Below are 18306 nucleotides of genomic sequence, written 5' to 3' on the forward strand. Positions count from 1 at the left end.
GCTGGGTTTTCTGTCTTTTGGAAGATCCTGCTGGGGTGGCCTAGGCCCGGTCCCCCACAGCCTCCCTGGGGCCAGCCTTCAATCTGGCCCCAGTCGGGAGGCCGCCCCTCCCACCTCAGGACTACTGCTCCGTCCTGGGGGCCTCCAGATCAGTGGAGTGCAGTTTCCCCACCCCCACGTTGCCCTGCACCCCACGAGTCCCCAGAAACACCATCGTTTTACCTCCGAGAAGTGAGGTTTCCTTCTACTCATGCTGACCGTTCTTAGAGGCTAGAATAGCCTATCTCCATATGCGTGAGGGAGTGGGGTCGTCCAAGTGGCCCAGCCGCAGGAAGACATGGTGGTGAGAGTGTGGAGACCCCCCCGCCCCCGTGCGCAGTCGTCCCCTCCCCGCGCTGCCCTGCGAGCCGTGGGCCGGAGGGGTCTGCACCTCCCGCCAGGAGCCAGCAGGGAATGCAGGGATGGGTGTGGAGGGGTGGCCCCTCAGAAGGCTGGGCTCCCTGGAGGTCTGGGTCACCGTCTGCTGGACGCGGGTGCAGGGCAGGCCCCCCGGGCTCCCCGCAGGGGCCCCGAAGGTGTCTCCCGGACAAGTCGCATCGGCTCTCTGGCAGGACACAGCCAGGCCCTCGCGGCTGAGGGCGTGGGCTTGGCGGGCAGCCCCGGCCCCTCCTCTGTCCGGCTCCCCCTGTGCACGGTGGGGCAGTCTGAGAGATAATCGGCATTTTTGGTTAATTAGGTCCCTGCCTTTTCTCCCCCCTCCCCCGCCCCGGCCCTCGCATCCCACACCCCGCAGAGCATTTGCGGCTCTGCCCACGGTGACTTCGGTTCCTCGGTGCGTCCCCAGGCTCTTCTACGTGAGCACGTTTGCCCCGGGCTTCCCTCTGGCTCTCTGCCCTTCCTGCCCGTGTCCCCGTGTCCCCTCCTGCAAGGGCCACTGCCATGAGCCAGACCCTGCCACCCAGAGGCCCCTCCGAAGCCAGCCCCTGGCCAGGGCCTGAGGGTGGCCAAGCGCTGATGGGGCCTGAGGCAGAACCAGCTTCGGAGGGGCATGGGGTCAGGAGGCCCCCTCTGGGGGTTCCTCAGCCCATCCCTGCCGCTTCCTTGTCTCTATTCTCCGTAGGGTTGAGCTGCTGGACTCGCCAGGGGCCCATGCCTGATGGCGGCCTCCCCCGGGGGGGCTGGATGAGTGGCCGCTTGGACACACGGCCAGGTTCGGAGCGGAGGGCCCTGCGTGGGTCAGGCGGGGTTTCGCGGAGGAGGCTGAGCGCAAACTGAGCCTTGGGAAGGGGTCGGGAAGGGACGTATTCTAGAAGGGGCAGCCCTGGAGCGTGAGTCGCCATGTGGCTGGATTGGGCCAGACCTAAAGGAGTCTCGTGGGAAATGAGGACAGAAAGTCAAAAAAGAAAAAGAAGAAGAAGAAAGGGATGTCTGGGGGGCTCGGCTGGTTACGTGCCGACTCTTGATTTCAGCTCAGGTCATGATCTCATAGTTCGTGGGATTGAGCCGCATGTCGGGCTCCCCGTCGACAGTGGAGAGCCTGCTTGGGATTCCCTGTCTCCCTCTCTCTCTGCCCCTCCCCTGCTCACTCTTTATCTCTCTCTCTCAAAATAAATAAATAAACGTTAAAAAAAAAAAGTCGGTGCTGGCAGTAGGGCCCCGCAAAGCTTCTGAGAAAGGGAGCCCAGCAGGCTGGTCCATGCGGTGACCCCGGGAGAACTCGGTCCCCACCTGGCCCCACTCCATGACCCCGAGCCCAGGCCAGCCCCATTCGGGGAGCCGGGCCTCGGTCCCTGGTCCTTCCCAGGCACGAGGGAGCAGAAGCTGGCCTGAGTCCGGGCGACGGCCAGGCAGAGCTCTCCCAGCCCAACGTGGTAGCCGACCCCGTGGCCGGAGGTGGTGACCCCGGTGCTCACGGCCGTCCCTGCCCGCTGCCCCACAGCCTCAGCTCTGCCGGAGCTCGCGGACGCATGCTGGCGCCTCTCCTGCCTGGCTGTGGGCGCCCGGTGCCTGGGTCAGCCCGGAGCGTCGTTAGGTGTCTTTGGGACGGGTCCTCAGATCCCTCCAGACCCACCCAAGCCAGCCCAGCCTCCGGGCCTGTGTCTGGACCTGGGGCCGGATGTGGGGTGTCATCTGAAGGATGTTCCTCCCGCTGGGAAGATGTGGAGCCTTCAAGCCTGAAGCTGCCGGCCTCTGGGCAGGGCCCAGGGATGCCTTAGCCCGGCTCTGAGTGCCGCCCCCGTGGCCAGCAGGCTGGGGTGACAACGGCGTGAGGAGCCTGTGGCCCCAACGGCTGCAGCGCACGTGCCCTCTCCTCCGGAGCCAGCGTGCCACAGGGGCGGCCTCCAGTGGGGGTGAGGAGGGAGGGGAGGGACAAGTCGCCTACCTTGGTGGGGGGGTTGTAACTACCCATAAGGGAGAAGTAGAGAGATGGAGAGGCAGATGGAGGGAGGGAGGGAAGGATGGATCCGCAGGGTGGGGGTGCCCGGGACCATGGTGAGCCTGACCCCCGGCGGCCTCTAGCCAGCACCCGCCGCCCGCCCCTCAGTTTCTCCGGCTGAGCTGGCCTGGAGGTCTCTGCCCAGTGCAGCCAGTGGTGTCGCCTTCGTGAGGCTGGGGCGGGAGGAGGAAGGTCACTCGACGGACGAGCAGTCTAGTGCCAGGCTGTGCAGGGCCCTGTGTCTGGGTCCACTTGGCTGGCAGCGCACTCACCACCCCCGGGCTCCGTGGACCTTTCCCATGAACATGGCCCCATCGTGACCCACCCGTCGTGGTCTCCATCCTGCGCTGGCGTGACCAGATCAGACCAAACCTCGTGAGCAGACCTGCTTGGCCCTCTCCCTGCCCGCAGCTCAGATGGGGTGTGTCTGGGGGAAGCTCAGGGGCCGGGGGCCTGGGTCCAGGTCACAGGGCGCAGCGGAAGAGCAGGGTCTGGGCCCAGCGTCCCTCTCCTTGTCTCTGGCTTCTTTCAAGATGACAGGAAGGGAAGGAAGGGCCTTGCCTTGGCCGAGGGTGCTCTTCTGGTGGGGGGCGTTCAGGGGGGTGGTCCCTGCTCACCTCTCCGTGCCCCCCCAGCCCGCTCGCCTGCCCTCAGGACTGTCCCGGAGCGGGGTGTGCTGGGAAGGAAAGTCGTGCGAAGAGCAGCGAGGGGGCGGCCCTCAGCCACCGCTGCCCGGACCCCCCGGCCAAGGGGCCCTCTGAGTCATTCTCAGCCCCAAGCCCGAGGGCGGCCCCTTCTGCCCAGCCAAAGGACTAAATTTACCCTTTTAATAAGAACCAGACTTATATCCGATTTTCCTTTTCTTTTATTAGTTCTGGGCTGGTGGTGGTTGGGCCGCCCCGTCATCTTGCTCCCACGTTTGTCGGCTGGGTGGTTCAGCAACCGCAGGATTTTCCTATTATGGCCTGAGAACTGCTGCCTTTGGGCCAACCCGGGCTTCTGGAAGTTTCTCCTGGGCCAGCGGAGAGGGGCTTCCCATGTGACACGCTCATGTGTCTGGGCTGCCTCTGTCCCAGCGCTGGGCCGGCCAGGAGGTTCACCCGCGGCCTCACAGTGCTGCCTCCTCCGCCTGTCCCCCTCCCTCCCCGTGCCCGTCTCAGGTTCCTCTCGTCTGGCCAGCAGCGGGGACAGCAGCGGGGATCCGGGTGGCTCGCAGCGGGCAGGCCCGGTGTCTGGCGAGGCCGAGGGAGGGAATAGTGCTGGACAGGCCAACATCCGGGGGCAGCCAGCTTGTGGCCCGAGGGGACCGCCCCAGGTCTGGACGGCGCCCGGGTCCCGGACAGCTTACCGTGCAGGGGGTCCCAGATCAGAGGAGGCTTCGTGCCAGTCTAAGCTGCTCCTCCACCGCGGAGGGGGGCGGGCCGCCTGTGGGGAGGCGAGCGTGGCCACGTGGCTTGCCAGCTGCCCCCCAGAATCCACAGGACTCCTGGTGCCACTGTCAGGTCCAGGTGGGGGCTGAGCAGCTGGCCTGGGGAGGGGCCTGCTCCCAAGCAGCAGGGGCTTGGGTGTCGGGGTCTCGGGGGTATCGTTGGGTGCAGACGACAGGTGAGGGTTCTCCAGGTGAGCTGGCACTGGAGCTGGCACCCGCGGCCCAGGGTGGGGGAGGAGGTGGGCGGGGCCCTGGCAGCCTGCAGCCCCTCCCTCCCATCCCCGGGGCACACAGAAGTGAAGGCCAGAGCCTTTTCCAGGGCCAGTAAGCCGACCAGATTGGTGGGGGTCTGACCCAGGGAAGAGGGTCTTTGGGGCCCCCTCTCACGCAAGAATCGGGTCAGCCACCTCGCGCGTGCTCAAAGCCATGCCTCAGACACGCGTGCACATCTGTATCCTGTGTGCACGCCTGTAGCCAGCATGCACGCCCGTGGCCACGTGTTGGGACCCAGACGCGCCGCATGAGTTGCCACACGCGACCGCTCTGCCCCTCTGTGCCGGAGCGCCCGCACGTGTGTGCCTGGGCCGGCGGCGCGTTCCAGCCCGGCCGGGACCGTTCCTGGGTGGGTCTGGGAATCGAGCCTCGCGGGCACACCCAGAGTGGGGCTCCAGGCGGGTCCCTGTTGTAGCGCTTCGGGGTTCCTGGTAGGGACAGGCCCGGAGCAGCCCCCCACCCCCCCCCGTCCTGGGCCCTCCCCCGACTTGCCTCCCAGCCTTCCCAGCTTCGTCCAGGCAGGACTGGGCTGGGCCCCGGCGGACACCGCCCTTCCTCGTTGCTTGTCCTGGGGTGGGAAGAGCGTGGCCCGTCCCGGGGCCTTGGGGTGGCCCCAGGGAGGCCCGTGTGCCCAGCGCCCCCCATGTGGGCCCTGCAAGGCGGGGGGGGGGGGGGGCTGAGCAGGAAGGAGGGAGCAGACGCAGAGCGTGGGAGTCCCACGCCAGCAGCCGTCTCCGTGAGGCCGTTCCTTCACAGCCCACGTCACGGGTTCTAGGGAGGGAGGCGCTGTCCCGTGGCTCACGTGAGACACAGCAAACGCTCCCTCCGCCCTCAGCCTGGGGCCACAGTGAGGAGACGCCCGGAGGGTCCTGGGGGTCCCGGTGCCCGCCCCCCAGGACAGCCTGGTGGGGAGATGGGGGCTGGGCGGAGGGCGTGGGGGAGGGGCACAGTGGGCACCTGGTGCCTCAGGCTCTGGGCGCAAGCACAGGGCCTCCAGTGTTGCTGCCAGTCAGACCGTGGGGACTCGGTGGCCCCGAGACCGGAGGCTCCCCCGGGCAACACCTGTGCTCTGGGGCAGGGGCGTCCTCAGCACCTTGGCCGTGGCAGGTGGGCCTGGCGAACAGATTGGTGGACGAAGAGCCCGTTCTCCAGTGTTGCCTGGCCGTGTGGGGCCCCCTCTCCAGGGCCGGGGCGGCTCGGGGCTCCCTCCCTGCACAGCAACCTGCGGGCAAAGGCCGGGCTCAGTGGTCACTGGAGGTTCCCGGGGTGTCCAGGGCATTCCATCTGGGGCAGCTGCGAGGGGCTGGGTCGTCTGGGCCTCAGGGCATGGGGTCAGATGGGGCTCCGGGGTCCCGGCTGTGCCCGAGGGCCTAGGCCGCCTGGGAGTGTCTGCCAGGCCTCCTGGGCGTGCTGGCTTCCGGCACAGTTTTCTCAGCCAGCCTGGCGCCCAGGCCAGGCCTCCGCGGGGCACCAGGCAGAAGGCAGAGCCGAGGCGGTGCTGCCGGTGGGCACGGCGGGCCATGCCTGGCGCTCGGTACGCGGCGGCCTGCCTGCTGAAACCTCACACGGGCCCCTTCCCCAGGGTTAGTGTGAACGTGAATGTATCTGTGACGGGAGCCTACAGAATCCTGGGCAGCGGCCACCGTGACCGTGCACACTGGAGGGGACAGGGCAGCAGAGGCACGGCGGCCCCCGGGGTCCCGAGCAGCGATGCCCCGTTCCTTTGTCCGCCCCACGGCGGCCCCGCCGTCTGGGACTGTGTGAAAGCACTTAGTGTGAGGTTTGTAGAGCCCCTGGTCTGAGAGGGGCTGGTGGCTCCGGGACTGGAGGACTGGGGCTCCCAGCCGGAGGCGGGAGCGTCCAAACCGAGTGCCCCTCTGGCCTCCCCTACTGCTCGGGGCTCCCACCGTCCCTTCCCAGGCTGGTGACCGCAGCGCTCCATGGGCAAGGACCTTGCCAAGAGGAAAGAAGCCTTCAGCCCAGTTCCCGGCCAGACTTGGCCTCGAGGCTCCAGCCCTGGCCCCGGCCCAGGCCGCCTCTGCTCGCGCTCTGTCTGGGGCTGGCTACTGGTTGGCGAGGGCGGGGGGGCTGGGGAGGTGGCGGCCAGGTCTGCCCAGGCCCCTGCTGGCCAGGCACACTGCCGTCTGCAGACCCCTTGGAGGTGGAGGTGACGATGAAAGCCGGCTGGCGGGGAGGGAGTTTCCGGGGGCCAGACCTTCAGCTGCATCCGACTTCGAGGCCGGGACGGTGGGGAAGAGACTGAACCGTTCAGAGCGAGGACTGTGGAGTCCACTGCACAGGGCCTGGGGCGGGTGAGGGGACCGGCTTGCAGGGAGGGGGAGGGGAGCCCCTGGCAGGACCTGGCACCACAGACCTGGGTTTTAGGAGGGAGAGGCCACCTGGGTCCCCGCAGGAGTCTCCCACGGCGGCTCAGGGCACGGGGCGTCTGTGTGCAGCCGGAGGCAGCGCATGTCCCCTGGGAGGCTGTCGGGTCCAGAGCACTTGTGGTGTGGGGGCCGTGGGGTCTCCAGCGCCCTCTGCGTCCTTCCTCATGTACATTCACAGCGGACACACAGAGGCATCCTGTTCGCAGAACAAGCCCCTTCTCTTTTCCGCCTGAAAGGAAAAAAGGTGGAGAAGGTTCCGCAGGTGGACGCGGGAGTCAGCCCAGCAGGCCAGGGGAGGCAGGGGGGGCAGCAGGTGGGCAGGGGCGGCCCCGCAGGCCAGGGGCAGGGGCAGGGGTCCCCTCCAGCTCTCTGAGGGCCCCCAAGTAGGTCCCTGAAGTCAGGAGACAGGCCGTGTGGGGCGGGGTAGGCCCCAGGCTCCGGGTCTCTGGCCGAGGCGGGAAGTGTAGCCCGTCCCTGGTACGTCCCCTTCTCTGCAGAGCAGGGGCCGGCCGAGCTGAGCGCTGCCCTCCTAGGCCAGCGGTGGGACCCCTTCTGGGAACAGAGCACCCATGAGCATCTCCTCCCAAGGCTAGGACAGTATCGTGGAGGTGGACGTGGTGTCCTGGGACCCAACCCAGATTTCAGCCTAGGGGTCCAGTGCTGGGCCCGGGCCCTGCTCTCCACCGCGTGGCCCCCAGCGGCTGTGTGGGGACGTGGTGGGGGGTCTTCAGAGGTCGCCCGCTGTCTCTCCCAGAGCATCAGACCCTGCACGGGACCCACCTGCAGGCCGGCCGGGGGGCCCGTGGGACCCTGAGCTGCATTTCCCGCCCCGCCTGGAGCCTGGCCCCGCCGCCTCGCCCCCGTGGTGTGGGAGAGCTCAAGGTGTGGGCTTCTCAGGCTGAGCTCCTGGAGAAATCCATTATCCAGACCCGACTTTTGGACTGGGCTCTTTCCCAGCGTCCCGGGAGGAGGAGGGTGGGAGGGACCTTCCTGGGAGGGGGCGGGGGCGGGGAGGCCTGGGAGACTCGGGGGCTGGGCTGGGCGAGGCAGGAAAAGGCCTGCTCATCCCCCAGGCATGGCCCCCCCCCAGGGTCCCCGGGGCCCAGCAGGGGCCGCCCTCCCACCCGCTGCAGCCCCCGGTCCCCAGAGGCCAACACTTCCCTTCCCAGCCCAGAGTCCCCTCCCCTGGCTGGACGCCTGTGGTCTGGCTGCGGCCCATGGCAGTCCTAGCCCTGCGGTCCGGGAAGTCCCTGGCTCCCGGGCACCTTCGTCCCCTGCCCCCGGGCCTTCCCAGGGCCTCCCTGCCTCCTGACACCCACCGCAGAGGTCGGAGAGTGCTCCCACACCTGCCTCTGGCCAGCGCCCGGAGAGGCCCCACTCTGTCCCGTCCACACACAGGAGGGAGGAAAGCTGCGAGGGTCCCCCCCAGGGCAGCCCCTCCCTCTCCCCTGCCCTGGGCCTCGAGTCCTCTCTGCTGAGTCACCCGGTGTCTGGGAAGCTCCCAGGGCCAAACCAGGCTGGATGAGGAATCACAAACTCGCAAAATCCCCCTGCCTCCCGGGCAGGGAAACAGCCGCCCTGACTCACCTTGGGCAGCGCCTGCAGCCTCCGGGGACCCCCCGAGAACTCCTGCAAACCCCACCCGGCCCCTCCCTACACCTGGCCTGTTGGGGTGCTGGGCGCCCACGTCGCTGCTCCCCATCCCCAGGCTGGTCCCAAGCCAGGCTCACTGCCCGTGGAACAGGGGTGACAAGATGCCAGGGTGGGGGCCAAGCAGGGCAGTCCTGACCCCCCCACCGGCCCCCAGGGGCTGCTCCTCAGAGAGCGGTCTGTCCGCCTGCGTCCTTCCTGTGCAAGCTGCCGTCGCCATGGAAATCCAAGGAGGCATGCTCAGCCCGTCCTTGGCCCCTGGGTTTGGGCAGAGAGGGGACAGTGGCGGGGGCGCAAGTGGGCATGGAGAGCTGGCTGCCAGTGCAAGTGCGGAGCGTCCTGGGGGACAGATGACTGCGTCCACCCGGCCGGGGCCTGACCTGTTAGAAGCAGGTCCGAGCTCCATCCTCTGTCTTCCTCTGCCTTAGCTTCGGTACCGCTCACCTGGGATGGGGCTGCTGAGTCGTTAGTTGGACCTGGGGACAAGGGCGAGGACCCCACTGTGGGGAGAGGCTGGTCCCCCCGGTGCTGCCCAGAAGGTGGGCAGAGGCTGCGGGGTGCGCAGGCTGAGGCAAGGCCCTTGCTGACGCCGGCCTTTCCGCGAGGTGTGCGCACAGCAGTCGGGCAGGGGTGCCCGTGCTGGAGGGGCCTCGGAGCCGCCGCGGCCGTGGCCTCTGAGGAGAAGGCCCCCCGCAGAGCAGCCTGCTGCCCGCGGCCACAGCGCTCAGAATCCCACTGACCCGCGGGGCGGGGCGGGGGGCGTGCTGGTAACACAGTGCGGGAGCGCACCGCACCCCGCGTGCGTCTGGCAGGAGCCCGGTGGCCATTTCTCCTGCCTTTGAAGATAAAGGCCCCGGGGACTTGAGGCTCGAGAGACGCGCTCCGTGGCGGGGCTGCCCTGCTTAGACTCACTCTTGCCCCCTGTGTCCACAGCCAGCAGCCGCCTGATGGGGAATTCTCCGGCGCCCTCTTTCATGGGCAGCTTCCTCACCAGCAGCCTGGGCTCGGCGGCCCCCGCGCACCCCAGCGGCCCCACCCCCGCCCCCTCGGAGCAGGCCTACCGCGGCCCCCACCCCGCCACCTCCCAGATCTGGTTCTCCCACTCCCACGAAGGTGAGTCCGGGGCCGGGGGCCGGGGGCCAGGGGAGGAAGCCCCCACGCACAGGGGAGATGGTAATTGGTTGGAAACGGGGGGCGGGCCCCACCAGGCAGTGGTCCTGGCCAGATGTGCACCACAGCTGGGCTGGGGGGGCAGGAGGGGGGTCCCAGAGGGCCGAGGGGGAGCCGCGGAAATGTGGCGCACAGCTGGGCGGGGGGGCTGGGCTGCACCCTCTGCCTGGGGCAGCGCCCACCTCCCCAGACTCAGAGTGGTGCGGGCTCCAGATGTGCCAGCTGGGGAGGGGGGGAGAGCTGTCAACATGCTCATGCTGCCGCCTCGGGGGCCTAGCCCGGAGCCGAGTCCCTCCCGGACCCCTGGCCCTCGGAATGCGGCCCATGCACGCAGGCAGTGCAGCCAGCAGGAGTGGGGGGGCTCGGGGGCTCCCCTCAGTTTTCCCGACCGCCTGCTGTTGGTTCAGCTCCTCGCACTGTGACGTGGGCGGCAGCCCAGGCCCCTGGCTGCTGGTACCCGTGCGGCCTGGGAAGGGTTAAGGCCGGCGGCGGAGGCTGGCACGCGGGGAGGTAATTGCAGTTGGCAGCGGGCACAGGGTTCTCCGCTCCTGGCACCGGCGCCGCCGAAGCTCAGTGACTGCTGAGCTGCAAGCCCTGCGTTTGCAGAGCGCGCGCACCCACACGCTGCGCCCGCCGCCCGAGTTCCAGGCAGGGAGATTAGCGCCCGGCGCTGCTGGAGAGCCAGAGAAACCTCTTTGTGCAACAAGAAAGGGGCTGTTTTCCAAACAGGACAGGTGACAAGTGAGGGACAGTTGTTAAAATAAGCCCGGCGCCAAGCGCTGCGTGGAGGGCACACGTGGGCAGGCGATAAGGGGCGAGCGGTCCTCCTTCCCGCCGGGCGGTCGGGGCAGGGGCGGGGGCGGGGGGCCGGGCTCACCTCCGCCGCCGCTCCCACCCCTGCACTCCCGGTAGCCTCTCCAGGGGGGAACCCACCGGTGCGGGCGAGGCTTCCCTGGCGGCTGTGGGTGGCCCTGCACGCTGCACACTCTGGCACTCGGTGCCTCTCCCCTCCCCGCCCCTGCAGCCCTTCCTCCTCTCTGTCCGCCGGGCAGACTCCCAGCCCTGGTGGGGGGCATCTGGGAAGGATGTCTGTAGGAGGGAGGGGTGGCCTGCAGCAGCCACGTGGGGCCACCTCAAATAACGAAGTAATGGAGTAACGGCCACCACTCCACCCGGGCCCAGCCACAGGTGCGTGGGTGCACCCGGGCTGGCTGACTTAGTTTCCCCTCCGTCCCACCCTTGGGGACCCCAGCAGCACGGAGGGCGGTTTGTGGGCAGCGCCACCTGCCCCGGGCCCCAGGGAGAAGGTGTCCCTGTCCTGCCCGCTGGGGGCCGCGGAGAGGGGGGGGAGGCAGCCTGCAGACGGCGCCCTCAACGGCCACTCACTTCCCCCGAGCCAACGGCTGCGCTGGCAAGTGGCTTTCGGCCTTCAGGGCTCCCCACCGCCCTTAGCTGCAGCCCCAGGGGAGTCCGCTGGCCCGGGGCGGGGGTCAGTGCCGGCCTCCTTTCTGCCTCCACCCTGTCCCACATCCCGTAGAACCTTCTTTGAGCAAAGCAGGGGCAGCGTGAGCGGGAAGAGGGTCCGTTCCTCCCACTCAGGCCAGCCTGGATTGCCCCAGGACTCGAAGCCATGTGTCCATCCACCCGGACCCAGAGCACCACCCGGACCTCCTCAGGCTGGACGTGCCCACAGCCTAGCGGGGACGGGCGTGTGTGCCGGGCCGACGGGCTTAGTGGGCTCAGGGGGACAGAGGACCAAGGGGAACGGGGTGTGGCTCTCAGCCACTCACCCAGCCTCCCTAGCACAGGGGTGTGGGGAGCAGGGCCCACCCAGGGCTGAAGATGAGCCTCGGGAGAGGCAGGAGCCCGGAGGGGGAGGACCCCCCCAACCTGCCAGAGCCCCCCCCGGCGGTAGCTGGGGCGTGTGTGCGCCGGCCACCGTGCAACCGCATACACCTTCCAGACCTGTGCCTCAATTTACCGCTCACCGCCCCCTCCTCCCTGCCCTCCGCTAAGCCGCCCTCCTCGGGATCTCCTTCCTGCGGGGCTCCCTGCCCTCCGCCCTCCGCCTGCCCTCCGCCTGCCGCAGCCTCACTCCGCGACGGGCCACGTGGTGCCGGCGGCCTCGCTGTGAGCTTGGAGCGTAAAGGCCGGCGGGCGGGCGGGCGGGGCCGGAGCGAGTGGCAGCGCCTGCTGGCTGCCTGCCCTGGCAGCGTGCCTGGCTGCTAGTTTGACTGGGTGCCAGCTGGCTCCCCGCGTGCCGGGGCCTGTTTCTCTGCCGTGTGTGTTCGGAGAGAAGGGGGGTGAGGCGGGCGGGGGGCACGCGACACGGCCGGAGCCTGGGGGCCGGCAGGCATGGTGGGCTGCCTGGGCGGGCTGCTCGGGGGTCCGCTGTCACCCGCGTGCTGCTTCCTTCCACCGCCCCCAGGACGGGCAGGGCGGCAGGTGCCCAGCAGAGCCTGCCCACCACCCCTCCCTTGCCTGGGGCTGGGCCTCTGAAGGAGTTCTACCTTAAGGGCGGTGAGGGCAGGTCCCAGGCAGTAGCGGGGGCCAGGTCGGGGGAGATGCGCGCAGGTTCCCCCCAGCTTCAGGCAGCGCTCCCCGCACCCCCACCGGTGGACCTAGCTCGCCGCCTGGGGGCCAGGCTTCCGCTTCCCTGGCAGAGCAGCTGGGGCGCAGGGGAGGCGCCCCGGAACATCTGGCCTGAGGCAGAGCCTGTCTGTCCAGCCCCCAGGCCTCCTGGGCGTCCCCCCACCGGGCCCTCCTAAGTGAGGGGTCCTGCCAGAGGCTGGACACTCCCCTCTGAGGCTTAGGGTGGGAGTGGGCGTCGGAACTGGCCCAGGGCAGGGGTGAGCCAGTGTCCAGCCCGCCCGCCCCCGGTGGGTGGGTCGGAGCAGGGGCGGGGGCCACAGCACAGCTGGTCCCATTGTCATGGAGCCCGGCCCCCCTCTCCCCACCCCGCCCCCAGCTGCCTGGCTGGGACCACCCACAGGGCCGGTGAAAGAGGATTCTGTTGCTGGGGGCTCCGCGGGCGGGTGGGGCCCCCCTGGCTGCTGTGCACCACAGCTCGGCTACTTGTGGTCTCTTGTGCCACCTGGAGGGGAGCCTTGGGTGGCAGCGGGGCGCGTGCCACCGCCAGCTGTGGGCCCCGCTGGCCTCTTTATCAGAGGCGGCTACTCCTCCATCCAAGGCTGGGCCAGCCTCCAGGAGCACTGTGACTGCACCAGAGCGCTGTAGGGGGTCCCCGCTGCTCCGGGTCCCCACGAGCCCCTCCAGGACCTCAGGCCTTGTGGGGTCACCTCTGTGTGAGGGACGGGTGTCACCCAGCACCCACCCCCTCTGTGTGGTCTCATAGGCCATCCTTGCTCCTGAAGCTTCATTTCCCAGAACCACCTAGAGAGGCCGTCTGATGTGGGTCTCTGCCCTGGACCCCAGCCCCTCCCCCCAGGCCCCTTCAGCTCCTTCCTCTCCCGGCCTCAGTTTCCTTGTTGGCTAGAATTGCCTCTGACTCTGCCCTCACGGAACCGCTGATGATCCCCTCCTGGCGCACCGCATCCTGGGCTGCGTCTCGCACCCCTCCCCCTGCCTCCTGCCCACTGCTAGGTGGAAGGAGGCGGCGAGCGGGGGCGGCCGGCCGCTCTGAGATCTGAGGACAGAGTGTGGGGAGGGGCCCAAGCTTCCCAGATCCCAGCGTGGAAGCCGGGGCTGCGTCGCCGGATAGGCCACATCCGGCCAGAGGGAGGCCCATCTCCTGTGGATCTCTGACCGCCCCCCCCAGAGCCTTCATGGGGCTTTGTGCACCTCCCCCCACCCCTCCCTGTGCCCTCAGCCCCTGGCTGCACCCGGACTTGGTCCCCCTCCCCCCCCGGCCCCTGGCAGGTCTCCTGCATGGCCCCAGCTCACCACGGTCTCCTTCATGTGGCTCTTTACGTGTGTAATTGGTGGCCGAAGGCACGGGCCGACCGGACCCCGTCACGCTAGTCCCCGACGGGACACTGTGCTGGTGCAGCCTGCCTGGCCCTGGTTTGGCTCTCGCAGCCGCAGGTGGCCCTGAGGTAGGGATGCCGGGCCGGGCGGCCCACCTGCGGTGCCCAGGAACACGACATTTCGTCCCGCTCCCCGCCCAGGGGTGGCACCTGCCTCGCTCACTTCCCCGAGCAACGCCGTGGTGTGGGGGCGGCTGTTCACCTGTCTTGTAGGGGAAGAAACAGGTTTGGGAAGGTGTGTGGTGGGTTTTGAGTCCAAAGAGTCTGCCCCGGAAGCCGTCGGCCCCTCCCTTCCTCTCAGCTGTCCCGTGTGGCTGTCTCTGAGCCGCCTCCCTCTGCCTTCCTTGTGCTGGGAGTACATGGGCCACTTTTGCGGCTCCTGCTGGTCGACCAGGCCAGGCTCTGGGTGTAGAGGCTGTTCTGGGGCCCTGGCTGGGGCGGGGCGGCGGGGGGAGGGGGGCTGCTGCTGGGCCCTGCCCAGGAGTTGTGGCCGCGGCGGCAGCTGCTGGACCACGCCAGGGCCCCAGCCCCTTGCAGGGTTAGCCCTAAGTCCCCAGCGCCTGAGAGGCTGGGAGAGCCTCCGCACCTCTGAGCCTCAGTTTCCCCACCTGCAAACCGTCCTTACCCTTCAGAGCCAGCGTGACACAGTCAAAGCGCTGCCACCGACCACTCTGTCCTGGCGTGTTCCCTGTGGCTGCTGGCCACTGCTGGGCGGGGGGGGAGGCCCCGTGTCGCTGCCTGGGCACATGGCCTGTCTGCAGCCTGACTGTACGGGGCGCTGGATGGGGTGGCTCTCTTGGCTCCAAGCATCCGGGGTCCCCCAGGCGCAATGACCTGAGCGTGGCTGGGCTTGGAGCCCCCGGGAGGGCAGGGTGCAGAGCCCGGTCAGGAGGTCCGGGCAGGGCAGCGGCAGCCCCTGGGTTTCCCGAGCAGCCCACTGCGAGCCAGCTGTGTGGTGGGACGTCAGCGGAGGTCGTGGGGGCGACACCGGTGTGCCCCCGGCCCCCAGCTCTGAGGCTCTGTGAGCTAGAGGCCTCGGCGGTCAGGGGCCCCAGCCCTCCCAGGCCTGCCTCCCTCTGACGGCTCTCTCTGAGCTGTGCGTCTCCCCTCTGTGCTGCCTGAGCCTCGCTCCTCCCGCGGAGCACGTACCAGGAGCCCTGGACTGTCCGCAGGCCGCCCGGAGCCTGGGCGGGCTGCCTGCTGCTCTTATTCCAGAGGTGTCCGCAGGAGCCCGGCCCCTTCCCCCAGAGCTTCACACTCCTCTGAGCCTGGGAAGAGACCGAGGCCTCCAGGCCCTGCGCCTTGGGCAGCGGGGGCCAGTGAGTGTGCGTGGAGCACCCGAACTGGAATGGACGTGTGGGATGAAACAGGAACCCACCTGAGCCCACGCTTAGCCCCAGCGCCCAGCTGCGGACGGCTGAGGCGGGGGCACTCCCCGAGGGCTCAGCTTCCAAAGCCCTCTCCGTCCCGGAGAAGGGGTCTCACTCGGGTCCTCCCGAAGTCCAGGGGGTCAGTCCTGGGAGCCGCACTCCGCAAGCCTGGCCCGGACACCCAGGGATCTGACCACCGGGGGTGAGGGGCCTGTGGCCAGAAGCAGGGAGGACCTGGGGAGGTGGCTGTTGCGAGGTTAGCGCTCCTCTCAGGGCGACGTTGACTAGTCGATCACAGCACTTGAGCCGCATGTGGCTGCAGCCTCAGCATCCTTCTTAACCCAGGGTCTGGCCGGTCCCCATCATCTAGGAGACTTGTGCGCCCCAGTGGGAACCCGCTGACATCCTGAGTGAAAGGAGCATCACGTGGGAGGGAGCCCCCATCCAGTCAGCGTCAGGCGGGCCAGGAGCAGGGGCCGTTTGCCCAGGCCGAGTCCCTAGGTGTCTCGGTGGGGATCATCGGGGTGAAGTAGGGGTGGGGTCCTTCAGGGCTGGCAGAGGGGGAAGGTCTGGGGCTCCATCTGGAGGAGCATACCCCTGCTGATCCCCAGAGATCAGCCGGAACTCAGGAGATGGGCTCTGATTGGTCAGACGGGCAGCTGAGCTCCTGGGAGCCTGCCCCGTGTGGCCGGCGGGCCCGTGGGACCTGATGCCGGGACCCTACTGGCAACTACAACCTGAGGCTCCTCGGCCAGTGAGAACTTTCCAGCAATTGGAGCCTCAGGATAGGGGAGGGAGTCACCCTCCAGGGAGACAGCAGTGCTACTTGTCAAGGTGGCCTGGGGGACAGGGGCGTTTTGTTGTCGAAGGACCTTGTCCTGAGAGCCGGGCAGGACGCTGGCCGGGTGAAGGTGGTTGGAGCCTTCCGGAGACTTTGCTGGGCCTGCTGCGTCTGTGCGGAGCTCTGTGGGCCTGGCCTGGGGCTCCCTGGCCTCCCTGCAGAGAATCCTGGCCCTCTAGTTGGCTGGCCACACACCCCAGCCCCTAGACCTGGCCAGGAGCATGCCTGCCCCGCAGCCTCCCCACAGACCCCAGCACCCGCCCCCCGGAGGGTGGTCCCTGGAAGGGCAGGGTGCCCGCTTCATCAACCCATCGGGTGATGGCCTTGACCCTCTAGAGTCCCCCGTGTTCACTCACGTCTTGGGGCTAGGTTGAGTGACCTGGCGACTCCCAGCAGCGGGGGCAGGATGGAGGGTGTCATCAGTGAGACCTCTGCCAAGGCCGGGACCCCTCCCCAGAGCACGTCCTGGGCCCGGAGGGCAGAGGGAGGCTGGGGACAGGCCTGGGGCCCGGGTCCCCACCGTGGGCCGCCGCTTTACACAGATTTGCCACCTGTCGATTAGCTCCCACCTCAAGGATTACGAGGGTCTGGGAAGGGGCCCCTGGACCGCCATATGCCCTCCGGGAATGTGGGGTCTTGGGCTCCTGGGCATCCAGCCCCGCCCCTCTCCCTGCCCCCGCGCCAACCTGAGAACCGCAGCCCCCGCCCTCTGCCAGGCCCCTTCAGAGACCCACAGCGGCCCTGCCTCATGGCTTCTCATGACAGCTGCTGTGGTTTGTAAAATCATCTTTTATTTCCTTCAGTTCAGAGAAGATGATCTTGTTAGCAAAAAGAAAGGGACCATTCTATGCCTGGCTGGGAGCCCCCCGCCGAGATCCCAGTCCAGCCCCCCACCCATGCCCCTTCTGCTGCTTTTTCCTTCTCCCCCAACTTCCTCCCTGCAGCCCGAATTCCCTTCTGGGATCTCCGAGGGCAGAGCCTCAGGCAGCTGGAGGTGGGAGGGGGCCCCTGCTCCCTGGCCTGGACGGCCACCAGCTCAGGCTCAGAAGGAGAGGGACGCAGGCAGGCACCCTAGCACCGAACACCCCCCCACCCCCGCCCACACAGGGCACTGCAGGGAGGGCCCCCCGCTCAGCCAGCGGACGCCACGGGTGGGCTGCAGGCCTGGACCTCCCGAGGGGTCACGGGAGGCAGGGGTGTCCACGCCTGGGAAACGGGTTCTGGGAAGGAGGAATTTACAGACTTCTGTTTACCAAAACGAGGCCCCGTAAAACATTTAACAGCGGCCAATTAAAAGGGGACAGCTGCGGCGGTTTAGCAGCCGGCCCCGCCTGCGCGGCACACACGGCGCGGCCCCCGCCCGCCGCCCAGGCTGCTCCCGTCCGGTCCGCGCTCAGCATTTGTCAAGTCTTCCAGGAGCTGAGTTTCATCTAGGGAACAGCTGTTCCAGATGTGTCTCCGCACAGAAACTAGGCTGGTTGGCCAGGCTCTGGACTCTGCCTCGCCCTCAGCAGGTGGGGGCGAGGAGGGGCTGGGCCCAGGCGCGGCTGGCACCTTTCCCGAGCCCTCACATGTGCCTGGGGATGTGAGCCCCGAGCAGAGAGCCATCTAGGGACTTCTCCAGCCTCCAGATGGGGCTGCTGGGAGCATCCCTTGGGGACGGGATTCCACAGCTCCACCTCGGACCAGCACTGCATCATTAGGGTCTGAGGGGTTGGACTGGGGGCCTTGTCCTGGGGGATCCCAGACTGCCCCCATTTGATGCAGACCATTTTCCATTCCAAGCTCTGCCCCTGCGCCTCCATTCTTACCTCTGAGCTGAGCTCCAGAGCCTGGTCCGCCCGTGGCACAGCTCCCCCCCAGCCTCGGGCCTGCCGGAGGGGGGTGGGGTGGGGAGGGGCGGAGTCCCAGGCCCCTGGTGCTCATGGTGGGCTCCAGGGCTGGCCCCCCTCCCCCATGCACCCACCACCGCCCCCAGCACTGAGACAGAGCCCGGCCAGGGTGGCTTCCACCCTCCACCTCTGCGGTCCTGCTCTGTATCCAGGCAGACCAGCCTGAGGCCAGGAGTAATGCCCAGGCCCTCTGAGGATGTGGGGCCTGGAGGTCTGTCCTGCGGTTCTGGCACCGCCCCTTCTGGAAAGGTGTTTCCCAGAAGATATTCCGAGGAGTGCTCAGCCACCAGGTGCTACAAGGAACGTTCCACTCGAACAGCAGAGGGTTTCTGTCGTCCGTGGACTTGGGGAAACAGTTAGTGAGTAGGATGGAATGGAGCTCCCTGCTCCGGGACTCGTCGGGACTCCGTGGTGACACCTGAGGAGGGGTGCTGGAGCCCGTCCCCCAGCCTTGGGGCTCACGGCTCCCTTTTGTCAGGGGCGCCAGGCCACAGGCACCAGCCATGGGACCCGCCCAGGACTGCCGTCTGCAGGGCCCGCAGGAGCCCTCCTCCTCCTCCGCTGCTCCCCGGGGAAAACCCTGGATGCCTGCGCCCTCCTCACAGCCAACGCCGCCTTGAAGGCTGGCAGCCGCTCCTGGGAGTAGACTCCCTCGGGACAATCCCGGGTCCCCAAGAGAAACTCCTACAGAGCACGTTAGCCACAGAGGAAGAAAAGTTCAGAGCATTAGCTAAAAGCAGGAGTCTTTTTTATTTTTTATTTTCTTAACGTTATTTTTTTTTTTTTTTTTAATTTTTTTTTTTTAATGTTTTATTTATTTCTAGGAGAGAGAGAGACAGCGTGAGCAGGGGAGGGTCAGAGAGAGAGGGAG

At 68.0% G+C, this 18306-nt stretch overlaps 1 protein-coding gene across 1 annotated transcript in view; it reads left to right on the plus strand.

The window, feature by feature from the left end:
* Positions 1-18306, plus strand: part of BAHCC1 (BAH domain and coiled-coil containing 1) — a 54798-nt gene that overhangs the window by 12804 nt on the left and 23688 nt on the right. The window contains exon 2 of the mRNA XM_039226462.1: positions 9110-9289. Coding sequence (XP_039082393.1) covers positions 9110-9289 — 180 coding nt within the window. The remainder of the gene's footprint in view (positions 1-9109; positions 9290-18306) is intronic.

This window comes from Hyaena hyaena, unplaced genomic scaffold (assembly GCF_003009895.1).
Source record: "Hyaena hyaena isolate Hyena2069 unplaced genomic scaffold, ASM300989v1 scaffold_21, whole genome shotgun sequence".
In the NCBI taxonomy this organism is placed as follows: domain Eukaryota; kingdom Metazoa; phylum Chordata; class Mammalia; order Carnivora; family Hyaenidae; genus Hyaena; species Hyaena hyaena.